The sequence below is a fragment of the Venturia canescens genome, chromosome 6 (assembly GCF_019457755.1).
Source record: "Venturia canescens isolate UGA chromosome 6, ASM1945775v1, whole genome shotgun sequence".
Taxonomy (NCBI): Eukaryota; Metazoa; Arthropoda; class Insecta; order Hymenoptera; family Ichneumonidae; genus Venturia; species Venturia canescens.
Window position 1 is genome coordinate 8,930,902 of NC_057426.1, and position 23,597 is coordinate 8,954,498.

The window sequence follows — 23,597 nt, forward strand, 5'->3', positions numbered from 1 at the left end:
GCATAAAAAGCATGCCAGTCAACTCGACGTCCAGAAATGCCCAACTTTCATATTATTTCTCGACGGTGGTTAAGCGATTTTTAAAAGTGATGAGCAAGCTGTACGAAAGTGTCAACTTACACGAGTTTTTTCTCGTTCATGAGAGTTTTTGTGCAATTTTGTTTTTTTTTTTTTTTTTCTCAAAAGTAGCATGCAGTTTGGTAAAACGAGTGAATTTGTGAAACTTCGAAATACATTTTTGGGAGGTCCATTAAATCATTTTGCTTAATCTCGTGGTTATTTATTACCACGAGTATGGAAATCCTCGGCGAGGCTACTCCAAAATCATGGCGTCTTGTAAATTTTGTTAAAATTTTTCACTTTTTTTTCCACTTCTATTTCTGGTCTCCACTGACCTTTTGCTCCTGTGCACCGTAAATCTTGGAACGTTTCGCAGATAATTATAGCGCTCTGTGAGCCTGATCGAGGTTACTTTGTGCATTAATTAATTTTGCAACTGCCAGAACGTATTAACGATGAATAAATAAGCGCATAAATCAGGGATTCGATACGTGGATAAATGAACAATCAAAATCATTCGAAATAACCATAAACTCGATTATTAGTCGTTAATTTAATTCGCCGTATCGCTATTTCGTAATATCTGGATCACGCTCGTGCTTTCGTGTCTGCGCCGAGAGAGACTCTCCACTTCCGCCGACGCGATTTCACCGTCGTGGGACTCGCTAATGCCACTGACCGCAAGAATAAGAGCTGCGAAAACTTTTCGTTATCGAGAAATTGAACTTTCGAAGCATTTTTTTTAGTCGCTTAAAAAATCATGGCTCCGCGATACTCAGCTCCCATTTGAACTCGCGCAACTATCATAATACATTTTTAGCCCAACTGGATTGACATTTTCATCAATTTTTTACTCATTCGTTATCTCGGTATGTTTTTCATTCGACTTTTTCGAATCTCTGGAAACAGAGTGACGTCGAAAGAGCATGGTTTTTCGCTCAAGTTTGGAAGATTTGCCAAATTTTTTAATAATTTGCGTTATCGAAATCAGCAGCGTGGAATCCTCCGAGTCTGCTCACTGGCTTTCCAAAACACTTGCGACGTCTGGAAATACTTCCAGGCAAAACGGGGCAGCGGGAGCTCGAATTTGACGTCCTTTTGAAGGGTCCCCAAAAAAGTAGTTGAAGTGACCATAATTTTTGACGATCTTCCAACATCTTGAAGAGCCTTAAGGTTAGGAAATTTTCCGCTAACCACGAACGACGCAATATTTTTACAAAAGCGAGTTGTTTTGAGTTCCAAAGTGAGGAAAGCATCTGGATATTTTGCACGATAAAAAAATGCATCCCACGGCTTCGTCGTCGTAATTTTTGAGGATTTCTCGCGCGAAAGAGTCTCCGGTGGAGGAGACAAAAGTCGAGGCTCAAGAAAGTTGTTATCCTTGCGGTTCGAGACGAGATAAGTCGCCATATATCGGGAGATAAAATGCATCTGTCAATTCGTTCGTTGTCCGTCGAATCTGTGGGGAGATTAAACATTGAAGTAAAAAAGTAACAATTCTGGTAGTGAAACGAGATTTGTTTTTTCCCCTCGAAAACTCATCCTCGTCGAAGATAGAACGAGAGTGAAACATTAAAACAGCCTCGTATCAGTTAGAACGTTTTTATTGATGGAGAAACTTGCGAGATTTTTTACGATCACACAAATCGAAAATCGATACGAACCGTCGTAAAACGTTTATCTGCTACATAACTGTGTTTTTTCAGTTACGTGATCGGAGCAACATCGACATTCCCGAAGTCCTTGGTTTTTGTGACATTTTTTTGTATTTTATATTAATTTTATCTTCGTTCTAATTTATTGATGGGCCTATTGAGAAAGAAGTATCGAGAAGCCTGTTACTTTTGCTCGACGTGATCGAAAAGTCCGAAGGATTTCGTCTCGCAATATCGAGCCTAGAAATTTAAATCGAACAAAATTCCGAACTTTTCCGGCAGGAAAAACTTCGATAAAACGTTCGCGAGATCGAGAATTTTGTAGCTTCTGAATTACCACGATCGAAATGGAGATTCAGAGCTCGATTCACAACTTCGTGTTGCTCCCGCAGAATTCCACTCTTATTAACCTTGACTGCTGGTTGATGAAACAACGAAACTTTCCATGTCTCTGATTCGTCCCTCCCGGTGATTAAAACAGCCGGGTAATCGCATTCCAAACTTCGATGGGCATCTTGGCTGGCGGAAATGAAGAAAATAAATAAAAAACCACAAATTATTATTCCATTTTTCGATCGCCGCTTGTTAATAAGAGTTTTTGACGCGCAACATTTTTAATCGTCGAACAAATTCCACGGCCCCGATCAGTCGTTCAAATCTAACTGCTGAATCTTGCACAATTAAGGTGACCTTTAGTTGCCTGAACGCGCTATCAAAAATCACTGGATCGTTGAGTATTTCTTGTTGACTCAATCAACGTGAGAAGATCGAAAAATAAAAATATTCACACTCGATCAAACACAGAATGAGTGAAAACTATAAATGAAAAATATCGTTAAAATCGATTGTCTCGTTATTGAATCTCCGAAAAATGATTTTCGAACGGTTGCAATAAATCAATCATTAAAATATTGATAATTAATTGGAAAATAAAGTATGAAAAAATGGATGAACTCTTGACAAATGGGGGACGATGATTTCTCGAATAATTAGATATCGAACGATCATCGAGCTTCCGTATGCGGAAAAAAGATCAATATTTTATCGGTATAAGAGGCCCTGAGCAAAAAACTCTGTAGTTTTTGAAGTCTGCGTCAAAAAATGTCCGCGATAGTTATTGGCTGTTTTCATTCGTATTTTAGCTTCAGCGTTTTATTCCCTCTTTCCTTATTCTCGAAATATCGAATAGTTTTTCATAGAAGCGACGAGATGATTGCGTCGAGAGATAGGGCTGTCGAAAAACCAGTTTTTTCAGCGACGAATCTCCCGAAGCCTTTTCCCCCTGAAACTGGTTGGAAGCGTGCGCAAGTGCTCAACGATCTTCGTGACTGTTCAATTCGATTATTCGGGAGGAAAAATCGTGTGGGGAAAATAGCCGATTAACTTGTCAGAAAATCCCCAACAGGTTAATATTTCAATCATCTTCAATAATTGCTTAAATTTTTTCAATAATGAGTAGAAAAAAATCTCCGAGAGCTCAGAAAAAACGTGAACGACTCCGAAAACTCGAGATTCTCATTCGTTCCTTCTGTGCCTGTTTCGACGGGGTTAAGGTCACGGAAATTCGAGAGGTTCTGGCTGCCAAAAGTGCGTTGAAGGTCGCCGAGGACAAGGACATCAGGGTGGACCGAAGATCATTAAATTCAGAATGAAAAACATTTGTTTATCCTCGGGATATTCCAAGAGCTTGTGAAAACACAAAACAGCTTGAGAAACGGACACCTGCGAACTCGATTCTCCCGTGTGGGGCACGCGGGTTTGTTCGCTGAAGGACTTCGCGCTGTTCGCGCATGATGTGCCAATCCTGGGCCCGCTCACTCTCTTTGACCATTCACAATCCATATTTGATGAAGGCGAACGAATGAACCAGATTTCAAATCAAAACATTCTTTGGGAATTCGCGTTCTTTAAACTTTTGTACAATGGAATATCTCGACTAACAATGATATTCGATCGACTCTTAAGGTAGTTCATGCACGAAACGATTTTCTTGAGAAAGTCTTGAAATTTAGACAGACTTTGAATGGCTGATCGACTCAAATCGTATCAAATTTTAAAGGGTTCGTCTTATTGGTTATTCAGATAAACGTGCTTAAATATGAAGAAAAATACACAAAGTTTTGAGGACTATGCGTAAAAAATCGTTTATCTTTCCATATAACGAATGAACGCTTCTTACGAAGTTTATGAAAAAGTACACGGTAACGATGAAGTATATAACGAAGATTTGGGAAAAAATTCGAGACGATTTTCTTACTAGTAATAAAGATATATTACGTTAAAGATTGAACGAAATTGGTAGCGAGCTTTCCTGTCACAGTCTTCTGTCTTCTTATTAATACTTTTTTCTTGATCCATTTTCCGTTGTGTTTTCCCCCTGCGCTCTCGAATGCGATTTTTAACACAAAAAACCATCGTATTTCCGCGAGGGTTCAGTCATTGATGGATCTTCGATGAATTAATGGCTTGTAATTTCATTCGGCAAAAGATAAGTTGAAAAAATTGATTTACAATTTCGAATTGATAATTCTGACATTATATAATTTAGAGTGATAATATCTTTACTTGGGAAGTAAGAATCGTTCCAATTTCCATAAAATACGATTTTTCAGGGGTGATCTACCTCAAGGGCAGTTGCATACGAAGTATCAACTCTTCAGGAATATTTCGTGAAAAGGCTCGTTCAAGTTAATTCGCAGGGACCTCAGCCGGGCTCCAGTTCGAAAGTGTCATCAAAAGCAGAGCTTGAGGATCAATTTCACTACGAAATTTTCAACGAAAATTTGTTGCTTCCCTCGTTTTTCTGGAACGATCAATCCCCACCCGATTTCAGATGAACCCTGACCAGCAGATTCTCCCCAAATCTGATTAATCTCGCGCAGCATCCCATTTCAGTCCGCAGAGGTCAGCCGAGCTGGTGCATCGACAAACGAGTCCGTGGAGCCTCCGTCCCCAGGCTGCTTTTGCTTCGAGTCGAGATTGCCGAACTCCAGGATTCCCAGGCGCTCGATCTTTATTGGGGACGAATATCGTTGCGCTAGAAAAGCGAGATCTTTGTCAATGTACCAACTGCACTTCCGACCGTGTTTCCAGGATTGCGACTTCGTTATTTTTCAATCTCCATTGCACGCCGAGTGTCCCGAGTCTGCGCGAGCGTTTGAGAGACAGAGGAACCTTCGAGCTGGTCTTAGAGCGAGACAAAAAGCGCAGAAACGCGTCGGTCTGAGCGACGAGGCCCCACAAGAGGCCAACCGAGCCGCTCACTTTTTCTTCTAATTTTTTTCTTCTGTCTCTCGCTAGACGATAATGAAGGAGCGTGAGAACAATTCGCATATTATTCTCGGCGTGTCATTGCTCGAAAAGGCCCGATTACGTGGATCCTTCCCTCGCGACACAGAGCCCCCAAACTCAAAATATTTTCCATTCTCTTTCATTTTCCATTCCGCATCTGCTCCTTTTTTCTTAACACTCTTTCTAAACGTTGCTCTTTTCGTCCCACTTTTCTCGTTTATTCATCTCGATCGTGCGAAGTCGCGAGAGCCGAACCTCGCGCACCGCGGTTTCCGGCAGCATTGTCTCTCGCCTCTCCGCATTATGGTCAACCCAGTAAAGCAGAGAATATGCGCGTACGCGTCGCACTCCATCCACTTTCGTTCTCCTTCGTACAGCGCTTGTTTTCAGGTTATACGCACCTCGAGCCAAACGACTCTTATGAAATTATAAAATATAACGTAAAGTACAATAAAACTGAAAGCGTTCTCGTGACGTTTATTAATTTTCTACCATTTCTTATGTGACTTAAAATTCCACGGTCTGGTACACCACCGCGTCCGCACTTCGTATCCTTTTTAATGATCGCGCGCGCTAATGATTCCCGCCACGCTGGCGCAACGTTGTTTTTATTTTTGCGAAATTCGCGAACTCTAATCCCTCGCGGTAATCACATTTTTTGAGGAGTTTCAGTACTTGGATCACATTTTCGTAGAGCGCCGTTTGCTCTAACGTTCGAATGATAAATAAATTCGTGATTTATTTACGAAAAGTGATGACGCAATGGCTCGAGAAGAGAGGAAAATACTTTGGTGCGAAATGCGTCGGATATGTTTGGTGGAATGGAAGGAATCGAGTAGGCTTCTGCAGATGTTTTTTCAAAATTCATGCTTTGGTGCAGCTTGAATAATTGAGGTGTCGCTTCAGGCGCGAGTGCAGCGCTCTTTTCGCTGCACCTTGGACCCTCAAATTTGAGTGTGTTCGCATATTTATCAAAGAAACAGGCGAAAAGGATGAAAGAGAGAAAAAGAAAATTGGAATAAAAGTGCGGGGTGGAAACAGCGGAATAAATAACGAGAGTCAAGACTGCGCGTGGGTCGGTCCTTTGCTCATTCGTTTCAGCTCCGCAGAGAACTGCTTCCAAATGTCAGCGAGAAGTGCCAGCCCCAGGAAATTTGAATTCTCAAATTCTTGCCGGAATTTTTCCCCGACCGAGCGGCTCCGTTTTTTGTCGACTTTTTCTCCTTTCACTGCCTCCGCTCCTTCTTCTTCTTTTTCTTCCTCTTCTTTCCAACTCGTCAGTTTCGCTCCTATCTGCTGTCATCTGCCTCCGTAGTCCCACGAGAAACATCTCTCGGACTCGAGACGTTAGGAGGAGGCGCTCGATAGAATATGCAAAGACGAAGAAGAAGTGGGAAGGTCAATGCTCGATCGACCTGCGAGATCACCTCGTGCCTTTCAGATACTTCGACCTCAACTTCGTCGGTCTTCAATCGTTTTATTGCCTCTATTGCTGTTCCTACAGAGCGCTTCAAAATTAGATTCTCCAATTTTCGGGCTGTCTCGATAATGAAATTTTCGAAAAAATCGTTTTTGCCTATTTTTTCTGCTCGATCTATCACTGATCTCTTGGTCGACGGTGCGTCGAAAACAAGAGTGCGAACGCGAGGAATTTTCGTCTCTTTGCGTTCTCAATTGTCCTGGGAATTTTGAGGAGGATTTTTGAAAAATGCCTTCGAGAATTGCGATTATTGAAATTGGAGTGCTTTGAACTCTCGTCGTGGGCGAATTTTTTCAAGTCCAAAAAACATCGAACAGAACTTTACCATCGCATTAGTCCCGAAATTATGGGATTTAGATACAGCTCCATCATGTAGCTGAAGAAATGTCAACGAATTGAGATAAAAGGCGAATTAAAAAATCGATCCGAGAATATATCGTCGAAAATTCGATGTTCGAGCCCTCGCTCTTTCTCGCTACCTTAATAATCCTCTTACGAGGAAAAATTTGTCATTCTACGAAAACGATACTTGAGCATTGACATTTCCTGAGGAGGGTCGCGAATAAAAAACTGTGATTCACGCTCGTTCGAGTGCGCCGAAGAGAAATGTCGTGGCGCGAGAGAAGAACTCTCGACGAGATTCGAGGCTCAATGTCTCGAAGACGTGATTGGAAGATTTCATATCGTTTCAATCCCCACGAGAAAGGTTTTACGATTCGGCATTATAACATTGTTTGAAAAAGTATAAAAAATTGGTGAATTATTGAAACGAACGACGAGCATATTGAGTTGTCATTTTCTCGATGAAACAGTTTCGTTCGGTGGCTCGTAATCCAACAAGAAAAAACGAAGGATAAAAAAGGTAGTGAGAAAGGAAGAAAAAAAAACTTCGTTAACATAACCGAGGCAAAGTATTTTTGATCAGGTCAGCAGTCGATCGTGGGACTTGAAGATTCGAATTGCTGTGCGAAACGGTGATCGTAGCTGAATTCCAAGAAATCATTCGAGAGTCGCTGCTGCTAATTAAAATAATTGTAAAAAGCAACGATATTTCCGAGAACATGTTCGCAGCTGATTAGTCATCGAAAATTATTAAAACGCTAAATTTATTGAGTCCTAAAAGATTTATATTGCAAGAGAAAAAAACATTTCTTCCTTTGAAATTTGGTTCCTCGAATAAAAAAGCAATAACTTTGGCGATGGATACAAATGTCATATCATTTCGAGATCATTCACTCCTCCGTCGCTCCGACGTCGAAATGTCACTTGGTTCATGCGAGCCTTCTATCATTCATCGCTTTTTCACATTTAAATCATCATTCGAAGAAGTGATTTTACATTTTTTTTTGCAAATAAACCCGATCTTTAAATCCGAATTGTTCGTTGAGGAATCAGTGCAGTGAAACTGCGATGAACTTTCGTTTGAACTTTGTAAGTTTTCTTGAAACAACTTTTTTTAACGTGGGCAAAAATTCTAAATGATTTTTCGGGCAAATTCGAGTGTTTATCCCTTCGATTGTGACGTCTGGACACCTTGCGTTAGGAAATTTTCCGATCGACAAGAATTTCATATTGTTTTATAGTCGAACGCTCGAAAGCTCGTTGTCAAAGTGAATAAGTCAATACTGATTGGTTCTTCCGGGTATAAATTAATATTTAATTTTACGTATATCCAGCGACGATGGTCCTCGTCTACAAAACTGGTTCGTCACTTAATAGTACAGGTACGAAATTGATACGGTGGTCAGCTTACAAGAGTCAGAAAAAAACAGCGACGAAAAAAAAAAAACAAGAATAAAAAAAAATTATGAATTAAGAATGAAGGAACCTCGTAAATTGCGTTGTGTCGAGCATCCTCGGAACACAACCGGTCACATAATAAAACTCAGCATTGAAACACATAAAAGTGTATACAAATGTCTGCCTTTGTGGACATCTGTTGAGAACTATCGATAGAGAAAATTCGTCGCAATTCGAAAAAGCCAAACTCCGGAAGGCTCGAATTGCATCCCAACGCCGTGGTACCGGATCTCGCGTCTATTTTTGCCTCAATATGCAGTGGTTACAAGATCGATGTCTATATTGACGTCGTTTAATATCTGGACTTATCATCCGGACGAATCGACGCGGATCATTACCGGCAATAAATTTATTATTTTATGCCAGCAAAAAAGTATGCGGTTAAAAATTAATGACGAAGTGTCAAGCGGCTTGGAGGAGATTTTTTTGCAATGCAAATCATCGCGCGACTCGTCTCGTGAAAAATGGCGTGCAATTTTAAATGTCGAGGAACGGAGGCTCGAAAATATTAAGGCGAAACGATGCACTCGATGTTCTCAGATTATTTGGAGTCGGCGGGAATATCGCGGTGCATTTGGCTCCTCAAAATATTATCGCCGTACCCCAGTGATCCTCGTGACAATGCTTTCTGCCCGAGTTCGCACATTCATTTATTCATTCGCTGCTCATTGTTTGCTGCTTCGACTCGCGAATCGAGGCTTCGATTCTCACGAGCCACTGCCGAGGACGGCCGATTTGTCCTTGAGCATTGCAGACGGATTCTCCATGTTCTCTCCCAGCCCCACATCCCCCCTCTCAATCTCGCCTTCGCGTAGTATTTTTTATCAGCACATTTAATCGATCGTGGGATCGATATCCGGCTTCCAACTGTATAATCAAAATATATCAATGCTAATATTTAATGACAGATCGTGGCACTCCACAAGAAGACTTAATAAATTGCTGAATTAATCCATCGGACTATGCTCATAAAAAATAACGCGAATCGTGCCGATTTCGCGAGCAAAAAACTCGTCGCTTTGACATTTTTCAGCAATTGAGCAATTGGTGCGATAAATCCTTCGATCCGGTGACGAGTAGAAATTTTGCTTCATTTTAACTGAGACTCGAAACGTCCACTCTATTCCGGATCAAGCTACTTCGAGGTCCTAAAAAAGGGACGGAGTCATCGACGGGATCGACGATCGGAGAAATCGGCGCCAGAGTAGTCGAAGAATTGGAAAAAAAAATCATAAAAAATAATGGAGAACGGAGGAAGCTTCTGGAAAACGTAATCGGCGGGAAAAATTCTTAATTGGTTGTTTCCCGGAGCGCTGGCTATTTGTAAATGTCACATTTGGAGGATTTTCCGTTGACCGACACTCCATCAACCTCCTGTCGGTATTTCCTCACAATTCTCATCAGATATTAAAAAAAAAAAAAAAAAAAAAACAATTTACACGAAATAAGATTCGATTTGTAAATTATACGTAAAAAATAACATAACAAGTTGGATTGGGAATTTATAGCTGTACAGCTTAGCTCGAGTAAATTTGTTGTTTTACATAAATATCGTATGTAATGATGATTTTTATTCTCCGGTGAGGGAATTAATAACACGACTCTACGAAAAAAAATGTCGTTTGTCCTAAAGTTCATTTCATGACTTTCTGGTTAATTATGCACAAAAAAACGAAGAAAAAATACCATTATTTCATATAAAGTTTGCTTTTGTCAAGAGACGCGGTTAGTTATATTAAAATACACATTTTCATGTTTTCATAAGAATTTTAATTAATTTTGATGCATTAAGGGGGTCGACCCGTGTGGCAGTCGAATTCGTTAGGGTTTTTTCAGGATTTTTTTGTAGCAAGAAAGAAAACGTAGACTTTTGAAATTTGAAGGGTTTATCATCAGTACATGTATTTCAACTCTATGATAGAATTTTTAGACTCTGATATCTCGGGTAGTAAATTCGATGTAAAATTGCTCTACGCAGGAACCAATACGTTTGTTCCTGTGGAGTAGTTTGATTTTGAAAAATATCGTTCAAGCGTTCACCCGGATAGAAAAGCAAACGTTTTCAAAAGCATACAATTTCACACTTAAATGTAAATGTGAAATTTTGTGTTGCCCCGTGTGAAACGTTTCTCACAAAAGTGCTCGTGCGTCGGATCGAATTTCCGCTATTTTTCTTTCTGCTTTTCGCTCTCTCTCTCTCTCCCCGGATTACGTCACCCTTTATCTCTCTCTTTTTCTGCCACATGGAACCTCTAAAAACAAGAAACCCGGGGATGTATATCTTTCATTAAAAAATGGAAATCATATTCGCCTTCCTACCGAGTCATTAGTAACGATCGGCTATGACAGTACCGTTTCACGCTCGCATGGTCGTTCAACTCCAGAAAGATACACGCCATGTCTGCGTATGCTTTGGCAGATAATCCTTGAATTATGAAACGCAGAGAAATCCGAATTTTTCTTTTATCGTCGTTTAAAAAAGGACGATCGTTTTGATTTATCGAGAAAACCGATCCAAGCTCGACAGCCAATTTGAAATTCCTTCGATAAGAATCTTCTCTCGATATTCGAAGACTCCACGGATTCGAATCGACCGCGCGATTAATCTTTCGAAGCTGTGCGATCTCTTCATCCAAATATTCTTTTGGATATTTGGATGAAATGATTTTAGTGGACAAAAAAAGGGCCGAGCCGAAGGACTTTGCTTTGACCTGCACTGGAGGGAAATTTTGAACGAGCCTGTACCCACTAAACATCCTCAATCGCACATTCACGACGAAACCCGTTGCCCTTTTCCGATCCCGATTGACGAGACGGTTTTTTTCATGATTTTTTGCTTTCTCGTGCGCGGCGGCCGCTCTGAGATCAGATATTCATAAATCTTCGTATCGCATATATATCTCGCGATGCACTTTCTCAGGAGGTTCCAGCGTGTAACCCATCTTCTCGTTATCGTTATGTGAATTTATAAAGCGTGAAAAAGCAATCTCGGTCGGTAGATCGATTTTCATCGGTTTTTCGCCTCCGATCCTTCGAATTTCGATGCGCCGAGAGGTTTTTTCCTCCCAACATCGAATGCTGCTCGACGACGCAACATTCGAAAATCAGAGAAATTCATTGGGCTCGTCCGAGCGGTTATTTCGCTGGGGACTCCTTTCAAATGATCGCGGCATTGAACCAAATTCGATGAAAACAGCGTACGCGACACTCCAGCGTACGTGATTTTCAATAAATAAATAAATTAACAATAAATTACCATATTTTATCTCCTTACAGTGGGAATTTCAACGAGAAATCCTGCCTCAGAAAAACTGAACGCGACCTCGTTTCCCGGGGATTTCCAGCGAGCGAACATTTCAATAAATAATCCGAATATTGTTTATTGCAACATTTGTTTTCCGCGCCAGGACAACTGACACTTTTTGTCTAAACAGATTTGCATCTAACCTCTTTTTCCACGAGAATGTCGAATGCTTAAACCGCTGGAATCGTCGTGCTGCCAGCAAAAGCTTTAACAAGCGCGTAATTTTCTCGGAATATTATCGTCGAAGTTGCGAATTTCAGTGTCTTCGATACTCCCGTCCATGTTTTCGTGGCGTCGTAGTTTTTGTAGAAACGCGCCCACGTGGATTATCGGACAGTCGAAAAGCGTCGTGTCAGCGAGCAGATTTTTATTTCCTTTCTTTTCTTGTTGCTCGCGCTCGCTCCGCGATACACGCGGGCGCGAGTTAATTCGATGCATAGTGAACGGCGAGACTTTCCTTCCGGGATCGGCGCACTTTTATGCGGTTTCAAAATAAGCAAACAGCAAATAAAGCCTGTTATCGTAGCGAGAATATCTAATGACGAATGCAGCGAAACATTATGATTATTCGATGATGAATTCCGTCGGATTCGCGAATGTCGTGCCTGTCGAAACTCCTTCGAGGAGGATCCCCTTGAGCTATATTTCCGACTGAAGAGCCAAGACAATAGGGACGAAATCGAGAACAAACTAACGAATAAGCGTTCTCCTGACACGGTCAACTCGCTTTAGTTATTCACGCGAACGCTCCGCGGTGTTATCTCGAGATAACGAACGCCAGGAGAGATAAAATAATGAAAATAGGCCGCGATTCTCGCAGCGGTAGTGTCGGGTTACGATTCCCGTAAATATTTGACAGACGTCAATGATACGAAGCGAGAAAAACGCGCGATGAGTGACGAGAGGATCGACTGTGCCGAACACCTGTTTCCCATATTTTTATCAGCAATTCCATAATTGAGATGAATCACGAAGAAAACGATCGATCCGGAGCTCCCATGCAAAGACTCGCTCGCTAATTTCTCCGTCCGAATAAAACCTGCAGACTTTCGTTAACGTAAATTTTTATCTTTGCAGCGATGTGGTGCGGCCAATCAGGATTATCTCTGCCCAAAATGATTCGCGCCCTCGTCCCACTGTGCGTCATCAGCATAATAACCGTCGCACGATGCCACGAGGTAAGAGCGTTGAAAAAAGGATCGAAGGAAAAGAGTGAGAAGAATCTCGGAGGAAAGAAGCAGGCCTCAACGAGGCGCGCGATGATTCTTGTTTGGACATCGGAGCTCGGGATAATCGCGCGCGCGCGCGCGGGGGGGACCACTCGCAGGCTTCCATTAACGACAAACTCTCCGGTGGATAGTTGTAGGCGAAAAAAAACTACGCGAGATAGAGACCGAAAGTACACTTCTGTGTACCCACGTGCTCAGTCAATTAGAGAGAACGAGCCGCGATGCCAACGGGAGAAAGAGAGCGAGGGAGTCGAGAGGATAATGTCTTGTTGACGTCAGTCCCAGTCCGCGAGTATTTTGTACGGAGAAACACATTTTTTCACAAATCTCCAATAAAAATGCAATATTTGTGTTCCTCGAAGGCGCTCCGAGGGAAGAAGCAGTATTCTCCGGTTACTCGCTTCTGAGAAAACCGCTTGGTCGTTGAGTTTCAGTGGCTTTTAGCAGATTATTTAACAGAAGTAATCACGAATTTTTTAGGTAGTCGTACGAGCCAAAACGGAAGCATTTTTAAATATTTTTTTAAATTCTTCTTTGGCTCCATCGTGGATCCATCGATTCGCGTTTTTTAAGGAGTTTCGGTACAGGCAATACAATGTTGCCATGCTAAACCATGCTAGAAACATAAAAAATTTCAAAAAGTTTAGAATTTTATAAAATTTGGTGAACAAATTTGTATTGCCAAATTTGGCAATACAAATTTTTTAAGATTTTTCTTCTACACAGTTATCGAGCAATTGATCACTAAAGTTCACGTGTATAAGCATAGCGTTTTCATATATATAGGTATACATTCCGGGCATAAGAAATCTGCTTTAATGCGTAATTACTCGATAACTAAGTAGAAGAAAATTTTGAAAAAATTGTGTTTTTGCACTTGATGTTGAACAACATTATCACCAAGTTTGATCAGTTTCTTAATATTTAGACTTTTGTACCGAAACTCCTTAAGCGACTGCTTGGAGCTTCTCTCAAGATTCGACCGGGATCCATTGCGCATCGGCTTCGCTTCTTTACCCAATTTTTCGAAAAATTAACAAGAATTAGCGTGTTCTCGAGTGCAATATTCTCGGAGTTTTCGTTGTATCCGCCACGGTCTATCGTGCACGCGCGTGTTTCATCTTTTTATCGGTTTGAAGTGAGCACAATCCTTTCACTCTCTACGAGACGCGCGGTGGTTATCGTCGCGAGCACCATTCGTTCGACCTTTTGCAGGAGAGAAGAGACGAGCCGGAGAATCTGCTGGTCGTTCCCTCGAACGGACGAGCAGGTAATAGTTACAAGATTCGTGTGTTGTTTTTTGTTCTTTCGAGCAAAAGGATTGTAAGAGATCGCTTTATTCCTCAAGAAGTCAATTTAGAATCGAGAGAGCCGGAGTTACGTATAGGTCGACGGGGAGAGAGAACCGTCCGCGACGAGACGGTGAAAGCGCTACTTTTTTCAATGTTTTATCTTTTTTCTCTCTCTTTTTTTTTCGGGCTCTTTTTCGTTCACGCGTGAACATTCTCCTGGCGGAATTAACCCGTGATTTCCTACCATTCGGTTCGATTCGAAGACAACGGATTTGGGAGAAATTCTTCACTATAAATACTCGAAAACGAATTTTTTGGCTCTCCTTTATCGATCGAGCGATCGAGAATCTTCGTTTTCTGCCGCTCCTCGTCGAAATAGCTGCAGCAGATTTGCCCTGCGGAATTTTCCTCTCGACTCGTCCGATCCTCGAGGCTTCTAAGCAGACCGGGAAGATTCGCTTTAATCGAATGAATATTTAAGGACCGAGGTGATAAAGCCGAAGAAATAAATGACTCGTCGTTGGTCAAATGACGAGAAAAACAATGCGACAACAAAGCCAGCCAAAATGGTCCATTTATTCTCTCGAGTGTTGTCGACCTCCGACGACGAACTCGTCTCGCCTTCCTTTGCCCCACATTTTCGTCCTGGCGACAACACTTTTTTATCAAACTCTCACGAAGAATAGGCACCTCTCGTGTTTTGACCAAAAGTGAGACCATTATTTTCCTCCTTTTGCCAATTAATCATTCGACTTTGGAACGGATTCACGAGGGAGCAGCGATTCGAGGATAAACGTACTTTTCCTGAGGAGCATCGGTAACGAGCGGAAAAAAAACTATTCGGTGATTTATGTTTCAGATTCACGAACATATGACGGCAGAAGAGACGCTGTCGGTTTTTCAAACGACTCCAGACCAACCCGGTAAGAATGATCATGTTAAATAGTACGAACACGGAGAGACTTTTATACATTAATATTCGGGACAACTAAATAAAAATATTTGCTACGTTGCGTAGCAGCGCAGTTCTCGTAAATTTTACTATTTAGGACAGGCAAAATTTAGGTCTGTGACGTTCCCACGTCGGACGATCTATCGATGTCTCAATGTCGCTCGTGCCTTCGGTGAATCGGACTGGACAAATTGGTGAAATGTCTAAAACTTTTGTATCGCGAGTCGCACCGTCCGAAATTTTGTCCGTTGAAATTTTACTATGTGTCTCTAGTTAATTTTCACGTTTATGACCGCAACGCCTCGTGTATTTGGTGGGCGCATGAGCTTAGCTTGTTATTGAGAAAAATTCAGTCCGGTAAAAAGGAAAATACGAAACTATGCAATATTTCGCGTAGCACAGAGAAACGATTGCTTATTATCTCCTAAATTTTCATCAAATCATTTATTTTTCGTAATTTTTCATATAAAAGTTTCTCCGTGAGTAAGCGCACGAGATGGTCCAGCATAATAATAATCATGACAACAACAACAAAGCGCGAGCATGACTCTCGAGCAACGGGAAACCCCGGCTTAACGCGAGTTTCGTAAACGAGGTTCTCCCGATTAAAAGTGACCATAACTCTGGTTCTGTTGGAAAGATTTCGAGACATCTGGTGAGTTTGGGATCGCCCTCGGTTCGACTGAAACGGCGAAGCTCGAGTCATTACGATATTTTCATTTCTTCGCGTACTAAAATTCTTTGAATATAGCGATGAACGCAGAGAATCGTAAAGCAGTGTTCAAAATTCTGTCAAAGTTGAGAGAATGATCGTAGCTTTATAAACGAAGACTTTTTTTCGAGATTGAACTATTGCGGTGGAGAAAAAAATCTGCTCGAGCCTCCCGCTCGTCAGTGAAACGCCGTTGAAAAAGGCCGCTTGCCATCATTTTTTAAATCGCGTATCCACTTTATTTTTCTCTCCGACGACGACGGAGAGTAAAAATGATCCAAAACACGTTTTTTGCGTGAATCATTGCGCGACGGATTTCGTAATTATATAGTGACGTGCGCGACGAACAATCTCAACGTTTTTTCAATAAAAATGAAGGTGTAATGGAGAAAAAAAATTGTTTACGTCGCTCTCCGTGCGCGCGAGGCCTAAAATCACTTAATTAGTCGCGACTATATATACCCTCGAACGGATTGTCCCATTTTCTTAGCTCGCGCACTCGCGTTATTCATTTATCGCGTATGAATGGGGAGCTCCGCGATAGCCATGAAATCAACGTTTTTTCCGCTTTTTTACGCCTCGCTCTCTCGGATTTTTCATCATTGAAATTTGGCCGTTCTTTGGACAAGCGCGTGGATCGTAAAATCCCCGATGGGCGACCGATGAAAATAACGATTTTTCGCTTTTATTGGACGAATTTCAAATTCGTCACGTTCACGATACTTTGTATATAAAAGCTTTTTACACGCGCTTCCTTTTTTATTTTTATTTACCGGGGAATGAGTAATGATTTTATGGGGGAACGGTCGCTTGAAAAATCGCAAATGTCCCGGCTCCCGAGACACCAAAATAGATACGAAATATACCAAGCCGATCCGGTGGAGATTCGTTTACCTTTTTTTCAACTTAGACAAAATACTTAATTCGCTTTTTAGTATTTAATCTGACAAATTATAAATCGCAGACGTTTCGTTTAACAAAAGACTACTGGAAATTCGATGAAAAAAAGGGTCTTCAATCGAGAGCCTCGAATGCTCAAATTCCGATCGATCATTCGAATGATCAAGTGTTCGTTCAGCCACCAATGCGAATAAAGCTTCTGAAAGATCGCTCCTTAAAATCACCGTTTTGTAATGTTTCAATGACTTAAAAAATGATAAATCAACGAGTCGTTAAAACTGAGGTCATATTACGTACTCAATGTGCTTGATTAGCGCCGAAAATGATTCAGCAACGGAAGGTTAAAGCGAATAAATCGTCTATCGATATATTCTCCATTTCCTGATGTTTTTTTTCGACGGGCACGAGTAAGAAAATCAACCGTTAACTTGGGCCCGGAGATAAAATTGCTGAGTCATCGCTCTCGAGGATTTAGCATGAATTATTTAGCGTATTTTACTATCCGATAAGATTTTTCACCCACCTGTCTGGAAATTCTCTTTCTCTCTCTCTCTCTCGAGAGAGAGAAGGACCGAGATCGAATGATCGTCGGAGAAAAAAAGGCGCGGATACGCGGGAAGTAACGTTGTAGGCAAAAGTGACGATGATTTTTAACGAAGTCATCCGAGAAACGAATGAAGCTGTTTAGATAAGATTTGCATTGAAATAAGATTCTTAGTGGTCCAAAACACCCATTTTTTCTCATCAAAAGTCATTGTCTGATCAAAATACTTTTTCTCTCGCCCGGATTGAGTGGATTTTTTACTGGGAAGTAACTCTGTTTTATTGATCGTAAATCGAGTTTCAAGAAGACTCCAAACTTTTTCGTTGTCTACTAATTTTATTGATTTTTGTCTCCACAATTCGCTTACCCGTGCAAAGACAAACTTTTCCCAAAATTGCTCAAATTTGGAAAAATTTTTAAATTCTGCCTCGCACACCATCGAAATTCGTAGTTCCTTTTTTTCCGGCGCTAAGCCGGACACTCTTGAGGGAAAGAAAAATAAAAAGATTTCCTAAGCACCGTTTCGCAATATGCCAATAAACTTTTACGAGCATCGCTCCCACAGGCCTGTCAAAGATTTATCTCCCGAACGTTGCGATGAGAAAGAATCGACGAAAGTCCAGGTCTCATCACCTTCCTGAAAGTGACACTAATGCGCCGAGCAAAGAGTGCGTCGACTGAGAATCGATGAAAAAAATGTCTTTTCAAAATTTTTTTATTCCCTTTCGTTGCAGTTCCTCCTCACGAGGTGGTGCCAGTGCTGCACACAGTTCGCAGTAAAAGTGAAAAAGCGATCGGACCAGCCGAAATCCACCTGAAGGCATTCGGAAAAGATTACAAATTGTCGTTGAAGCCAACGAAAGGTTTGTTCAAAAGCAACAAGCACGTGCCCATGTGGACTGTGACGAGAAATGACTCGAATCCCGACGGTCTCTATTACGAGGAGGTCGAAGAAGTGAGTAAAACGAATTAATTATTCGGGCCGAGCCGCTCGGGGGATTGTGAGAAATCCCGTGTTTATTTACCCTCTGAAAAGTGGAACTCGAGCGGGGTGGAAGCCCCCGAAAAACGACTAATCCTGAGTTGCGTTGCAGGCGAGCAGTGACATCGGTGACATTTACCAGGACCAAGCAAGCATGTCATCAATATTGTTGCATCACGACCATAATGGGCAAGTGCAAGTGGTAAGTTCATAATCCAGCGTACTATTTAGTTTCCCCTTGTCCCAACATCCTGTCATTCGAGAGCCGAAACATCGTCTTTCCATCACCGCCTCTCGCCTGCTTCTCTCTGTCGCAACGTCTTTTATCCGAGTCTCTTTAATGGCTGTTGGTTGGCTCGGGGATGATTATTTCGTCAACGGATTTACCGTGGATCCCGCAATAAGGCGGCGCCGCCTTCGGCTCTGTATAATCAGTGCAAAATGTGCCTGCGGCTCGTGGCGCAAATGCCAATTGACAGAGGCTCCCGCAAGGCTGAACGCCAATCACGAGGCCCCCTGTGATTCAAGCGCAGTTGACAGATCCGTCGAAGACTCGCGGGTTCCGGTCCATGGGCTCGCGGAGAGCCACCGGCCACCTCCGCAGAAGCTCCAGCGTCGCTCGGAAGCTCTCGACGACGATTGGGAGGCCGCGGAGGCTCATCGGGGTTAATAGCCCACGCTCGTCGTTCCTTCGCTACTTTAAAAGTAATCAGAGGATTACAACGAAGCCACGGAACATGCTGCGGGTTGGAGTAGCGCGCGCCACCACGAAAAACAGTTACAGAAAACAATTAAATGAAGCGGCAGAGTCGAGTGACATTTTCATTCTGGGTCTCTCGGGTCCGATGGCTGCAGAAGACTGCAGGGAGGGGGGCCAACTGCACGGACTGTTCCATCGTGACATTATCCTCGGTCACGCATCGCCCATCACAATCATCATCGTCAACCTCGACGTCGTATACGTTAATAAAGGAATACACATTGTCTCGACGTCGTCACGAACGAGACAGGCTCAACCGCAATTTCATTACGGCAGCTATGAAATCTGGGAAAAGCCTGCCTCGAGGGGGGAGGCGCCTCGAGCATCAATTACCGAATGGAAATGAGCTAAATTGCATGGTAATTTGGCTGAAAGTATTGCCACCGGGGACGACGACGGAGGAGCCACTGTCAATGGCAATTCGCTCTCGGATCGTTAATGGATAATTGAAGACGTTTCTGTTCGAGAATTAATCGCAACATTTCTCCTCCAAGTTCTTGCAAGTTATGGGACAGTCTCGACCCATCCTCCGCATGCGGAGGGCTCTTCGGAAACGGCCTCTCTGACACTGACGTGGGTGAACCGTTCCAGGACTCCAATCCCCGATGAAATCGAGCCTCCCCCGGTGGAAAGTGACCTCCCATGACGCCGATGACGCTCGGGATCCCTTTCACCGAGAAAAAAGTATTTTTCGGATCCCCCTGACGATTTTATGCGGCCACTAACCGCTCGTGTTCCCCACAAATAAAGCGTCTTCCATTTCTCGTTCAGTTAGAATGTCGTTGGTTCGAAATACCTGCGGAATTCCAAGTCCGGAGGTGACTATCGGTGGCGAGATGTTAGCTGAATGGAGCGAGTCTAAAGACAGGCTAATTACATAGGCGATTGGCCAGGATTACGTAAGCCGAGGCAGTGGTTGTTCAACGTGACCCCGCGTCTCTCGACCTTTCGCTTTCACTCTCACCTCCCTCTGTTGCTTCGACTCCAGCCGCTTCTTTCGTTTTCGTTTGCCTCGGTTTTTTCCTCTCATTATATGCCTCAGTGGATTATTGTGCAGCATCTTCTGCTCTCGGCGGTGCGCGCGCGAGTTCGCCGCGTCGTGAAGTTCAGCTGTGCGCTATTACTTCATCGAGGAGAAAAGGATTTCAACGATTCGAACAAAGAACGATTCCGAGTGGAGGAGCGAACGCTGCTCGAGCGTTACGAAGATGAAGGAGACACGAAATACGCTCGCTCTGACGGATGCTTCTTGGTCCGGGTGGGAGCGATCCAAGCCCGACTAAAAACGTTACTAAATCATGAGGATCCTTGGACAAAAATTGTAATCCTTGGCCCCGCGATACTCAACGGTCCTTTCGGAATGTCAACGAACTCTGGGCCGCGATCGATCGCTTTTTTCATCTTAATTTTGCCCCACCGAGACACTCCGCTCCAAACGTTATTTCCCTCCCAAGGTCATCCACCGGCGAACCTCGCCTCCCTCAGAATATATTTCGAAACTGTTTATTCTCGATTCCCAAGCAAGCTCGTCGAGTTGGTATTAAAATTCAATTTAAAAACCGCAGGAGGGCAACATCGGATCGGACCTGGTCATTCGGTCACTTCCGGTACGAGTCCTCAAAGAAATCGTCGAAAAGACGGAAGGCTTTGATCACCCTAATTTGTTGCCAAACGTCACGGCGAGGGACAAGAGAAGCCTCAGGCTAACCAACCATCACGTCGTTTTCAGGAGACCCAGTAGAGCCTCGGACGACGAGTACAGTGACTTCGGTCAGTATATGAAAACTGATCGATCAATCAATTTTTTTTCATTTTTATTCTTTGTTAGAAAATTGCACACGAAACGAGAAATTTTCGTTCCTTCTCAACCACGGAATTTGTTTTCAAGGTATTCCTTTCACGAACCCGAATATTCTACAAATAACTGGTTTTTAATTATAACTAATTATGAAAGCTTGAAAATTTTATTTCAATTATTCATGTACTAAATATAACTCTAAATTCTCTGATACAAACCGTCTCACAGATAGAAAAAAATGTAAGAAATTCGTAGCGACGATAAAAATGAAGGGTTACCGAATGCTCAAGGAAGTTGAGGCATTAGAATGAAAATGATGTCATCGCTTTTCAACCGATTGCATCTTATAAAGTGAAATGTAAAAAAAAATCAGTTAAATTTACAGACAGTTTAGGAGCGTCGTTGCTGAGAAAAATCAATAACAATTTGGTCCAAATAACATGTAATCTTATGGAAGTCAAGACACATTCAGTGATATTTCCATTAAAAATTATGCTAAAAATATGAAATTTTTTGGGCAACATGAGCAAGGCTTGCTGAACAATGTCAATTTTTTCAGATTTATTAGATTTGCTGAGATTATATTAATAATAATCTGTTTCCCGTATGCAGTTTTTTGAGGCCAGGATCGTCACCGTTCGTGTTTACGACTGAGCTTTCACCAGTTTTTCGTCTTTTTTTCCCCAACTTTTCTTTAAAGTGTATGCAACATAGCCGAACTGTAAACTGGCCTAACTTTTGAAAGGTACAGGTCATAACTTGTGGATAAAAAAGATGACTGTACAGCCTCAACTTCTTTAAGAGACATTAACGATACCGGTTGGAGAAATGGCAGAAGCAGATAACCGCGACTTCTCAGGGGGTTTTAAGAATCAGTCCAAATTTCGAGTGCCCCAATTTGGGCCACCAAAGAATACGCTCAGCGAGAGGAATGCCTTAAAAATATCAAAACAGTTAAATCGAATTTTTTGTTTCTCCTGTTTTGTAAATTGTCAACAAATCAAGCTTAAATAGCGTGAAGAAAAAACAAATGTGAGCATCGATGCTTGTTATTGATCGTCGGATATTTTTCTCTCATTAAACCGGGATATCGATCAAAGTTATCTGCTATCACGTGGGGGGAAAAAAATTGAGATAGTCTACGAGCAACGTAGTGAGAATGAATATTTTTCAATGTTTCATTTTTTTTTTCAAATACGAAGAAAACAAAACGAATCGCTTGCTCTTTTGGCATTGGAATTTTCAGTGATCGTTCGTATTTTTTTTTTCATTCACCGCGCTGAAACGAAGTCTCATTAATTAAGACGGAAGATTTTTATCTTCGGTCGGGTTCGCAATCGTCTCGTATTTTCTCCTACGAAAATATTAATTCGTTGGAATATTAATTTGTCTCTCGGAAATAATCGATCCTCGAGTCACGTATTTTTTATTATTTTTCTTCGTTTAGTGCTCATGGAGCCGGATCATATGTCTAAAAGGTTCAGAAAGAAGCGATCGACTGGTGGGAGATCCAAACGCGATGCGCCTTACGTCATTTATCCCGAAATTTTGTGTATCGTCGATTACGACGGATACAGGTGAGAAAATCTTTCCAACTAACTTTCTTACACGTGGCTTTTTAATCGATCACAAAAAAGAAGTCTAAAAATTGTATTGAAGGAAAAAAACGATCGAAAAACTCGATTCGGTCACAAAATTACTTTTTCATTGATCAACACCCGAATCAGATGCTTCAAATCTTTTCCACAACTGAGACTCGAAATCGAAGGTCTGAAAAAGATCATTATTTAAAATCAATCTCAAGAAGTGTCATAACGACTTTGATGGAGTTTAAAAAACCCGAAAAATCGAAACCTTTTTTGTCAAAATGTTAATCTTAATTCGACTTTTAATCAATTTTTATTTCGAAAGACTGCACGGCGGTGACAATGTTCAAATCAAGCGATATTTCGTCTCCTTTTGGAACGGCGTCGATCTGAGGTACAAATTGCTCAAAGGACCCAGAATACGGATCAGTATTGCCGGAATAATCATATCACGAGTAAGTTTGCTCAACAGTCACGATACGAACATTCTTATTGCTAATCGGTGTCAATAATCGACCTCAGTGGAAACGAAATTTGGGTGGGACCTCCAAACATTTTGTCGCATTCGTTGAACACAAGGTTTCGTCTCAGGAAGGAATACGTGGACGAAAATATTTGAATTTCTCAATAAAATTTCGCTCCCAGTGATTCCATGAGATTCCACGTCGAGGACAATTCTCATCGACATTCAATACTAACAGAAACAAAATTGTGTTACTAATTCAAGGGGAGGGATGCGACGCCGTACCTCGAAAGGAATCGTGTGGGACGTGACGCGATCGATTCGGCAGCTGCGCTTACGGACATGGGAAAGTACTTGTTCCGGGAGAGGAGACTTCCGGTCTACGACATTGCAGTAGCCGTAACAAAGTAAGGGTGTCCGCGCTGATGTGAGGACAAGCAAATATTCCGTCACACTATTTTCCGTTGCAGGCGAAAAAACAAAAGATTTTGGTTAAAACAGCCGAGGCTCAGTAGCGCGATTGAATTTTCGGAAACTCTCCAGCTCACAACTCTCCTTCGGAATTCTCTTCGGACAGAAGATCGGGCGTAGAATTTTTTCAAAAACTAAAGTCTCGAGTCGTCCCTTCGGGCGCGAAGATGTTAATTGTTTCGCTTCGAATTAGCGAGTCTTTCGGCATTTATTTGTCGCGTGTGGCGACGCGAACTGACGTTAATTCCCACAAAATATAATAAAACCTCCGGAGAAAACTCGAGTAGAAAAAGGCATTCGCACTGTGGAGTTTAAACT

General features: G+C 42.0%; 1 protein-coding gene across 5 annotated transcripts in view; it reads left to right on the top strand.

Moving 5' to 3' along the window:
- sona (sol narae) overlaps window positions 1–23,597 on the top strand; it is a 52,776-nt gene that overhangs the window by 20,148 nt on the left and 9,031 nt on the right. For all 5 annotated transcript variants that reach the window (XM_043422220.1, XM_043422217.1, XM_043422221.1 and 2 more), the window contains exons 3-10: window positions 12,668–12,768; window positions 14,971–15,034; window positions 17,954–18,174; window positions 18,314–18,403; window positions 20,527–20,731; window positions 22,207–22,336; window positions 22,671–22,800; window positions 23,073–23,215. In XM_043422220.1, coding sequence (XP_043278155.1) covers window positions 12,670–12,768; window positions 14,971–15,034; window positions 17,954–18,174; window positions 18,314–18,403; window positions 20,527–20,731; window positions 22,207–22,336; window positions 22,671–22,800; window positions 23,073–23,215 — 1,082 coding nt within the window. In that variant the 5' untranslated portion in view covers window positions 12,668–12,669. The remainder of the gene's footprint in view (window positions 1–12,667; window positions 12,769–14,970; window positions 15,035–17,953; window positions 18,175–18,313; window positions 18,404–20,526; window positions 20,732–22,206; window positions 22,337–22,670; window positions 22,801–23,072; window positions 23,216–23,597) is intronic.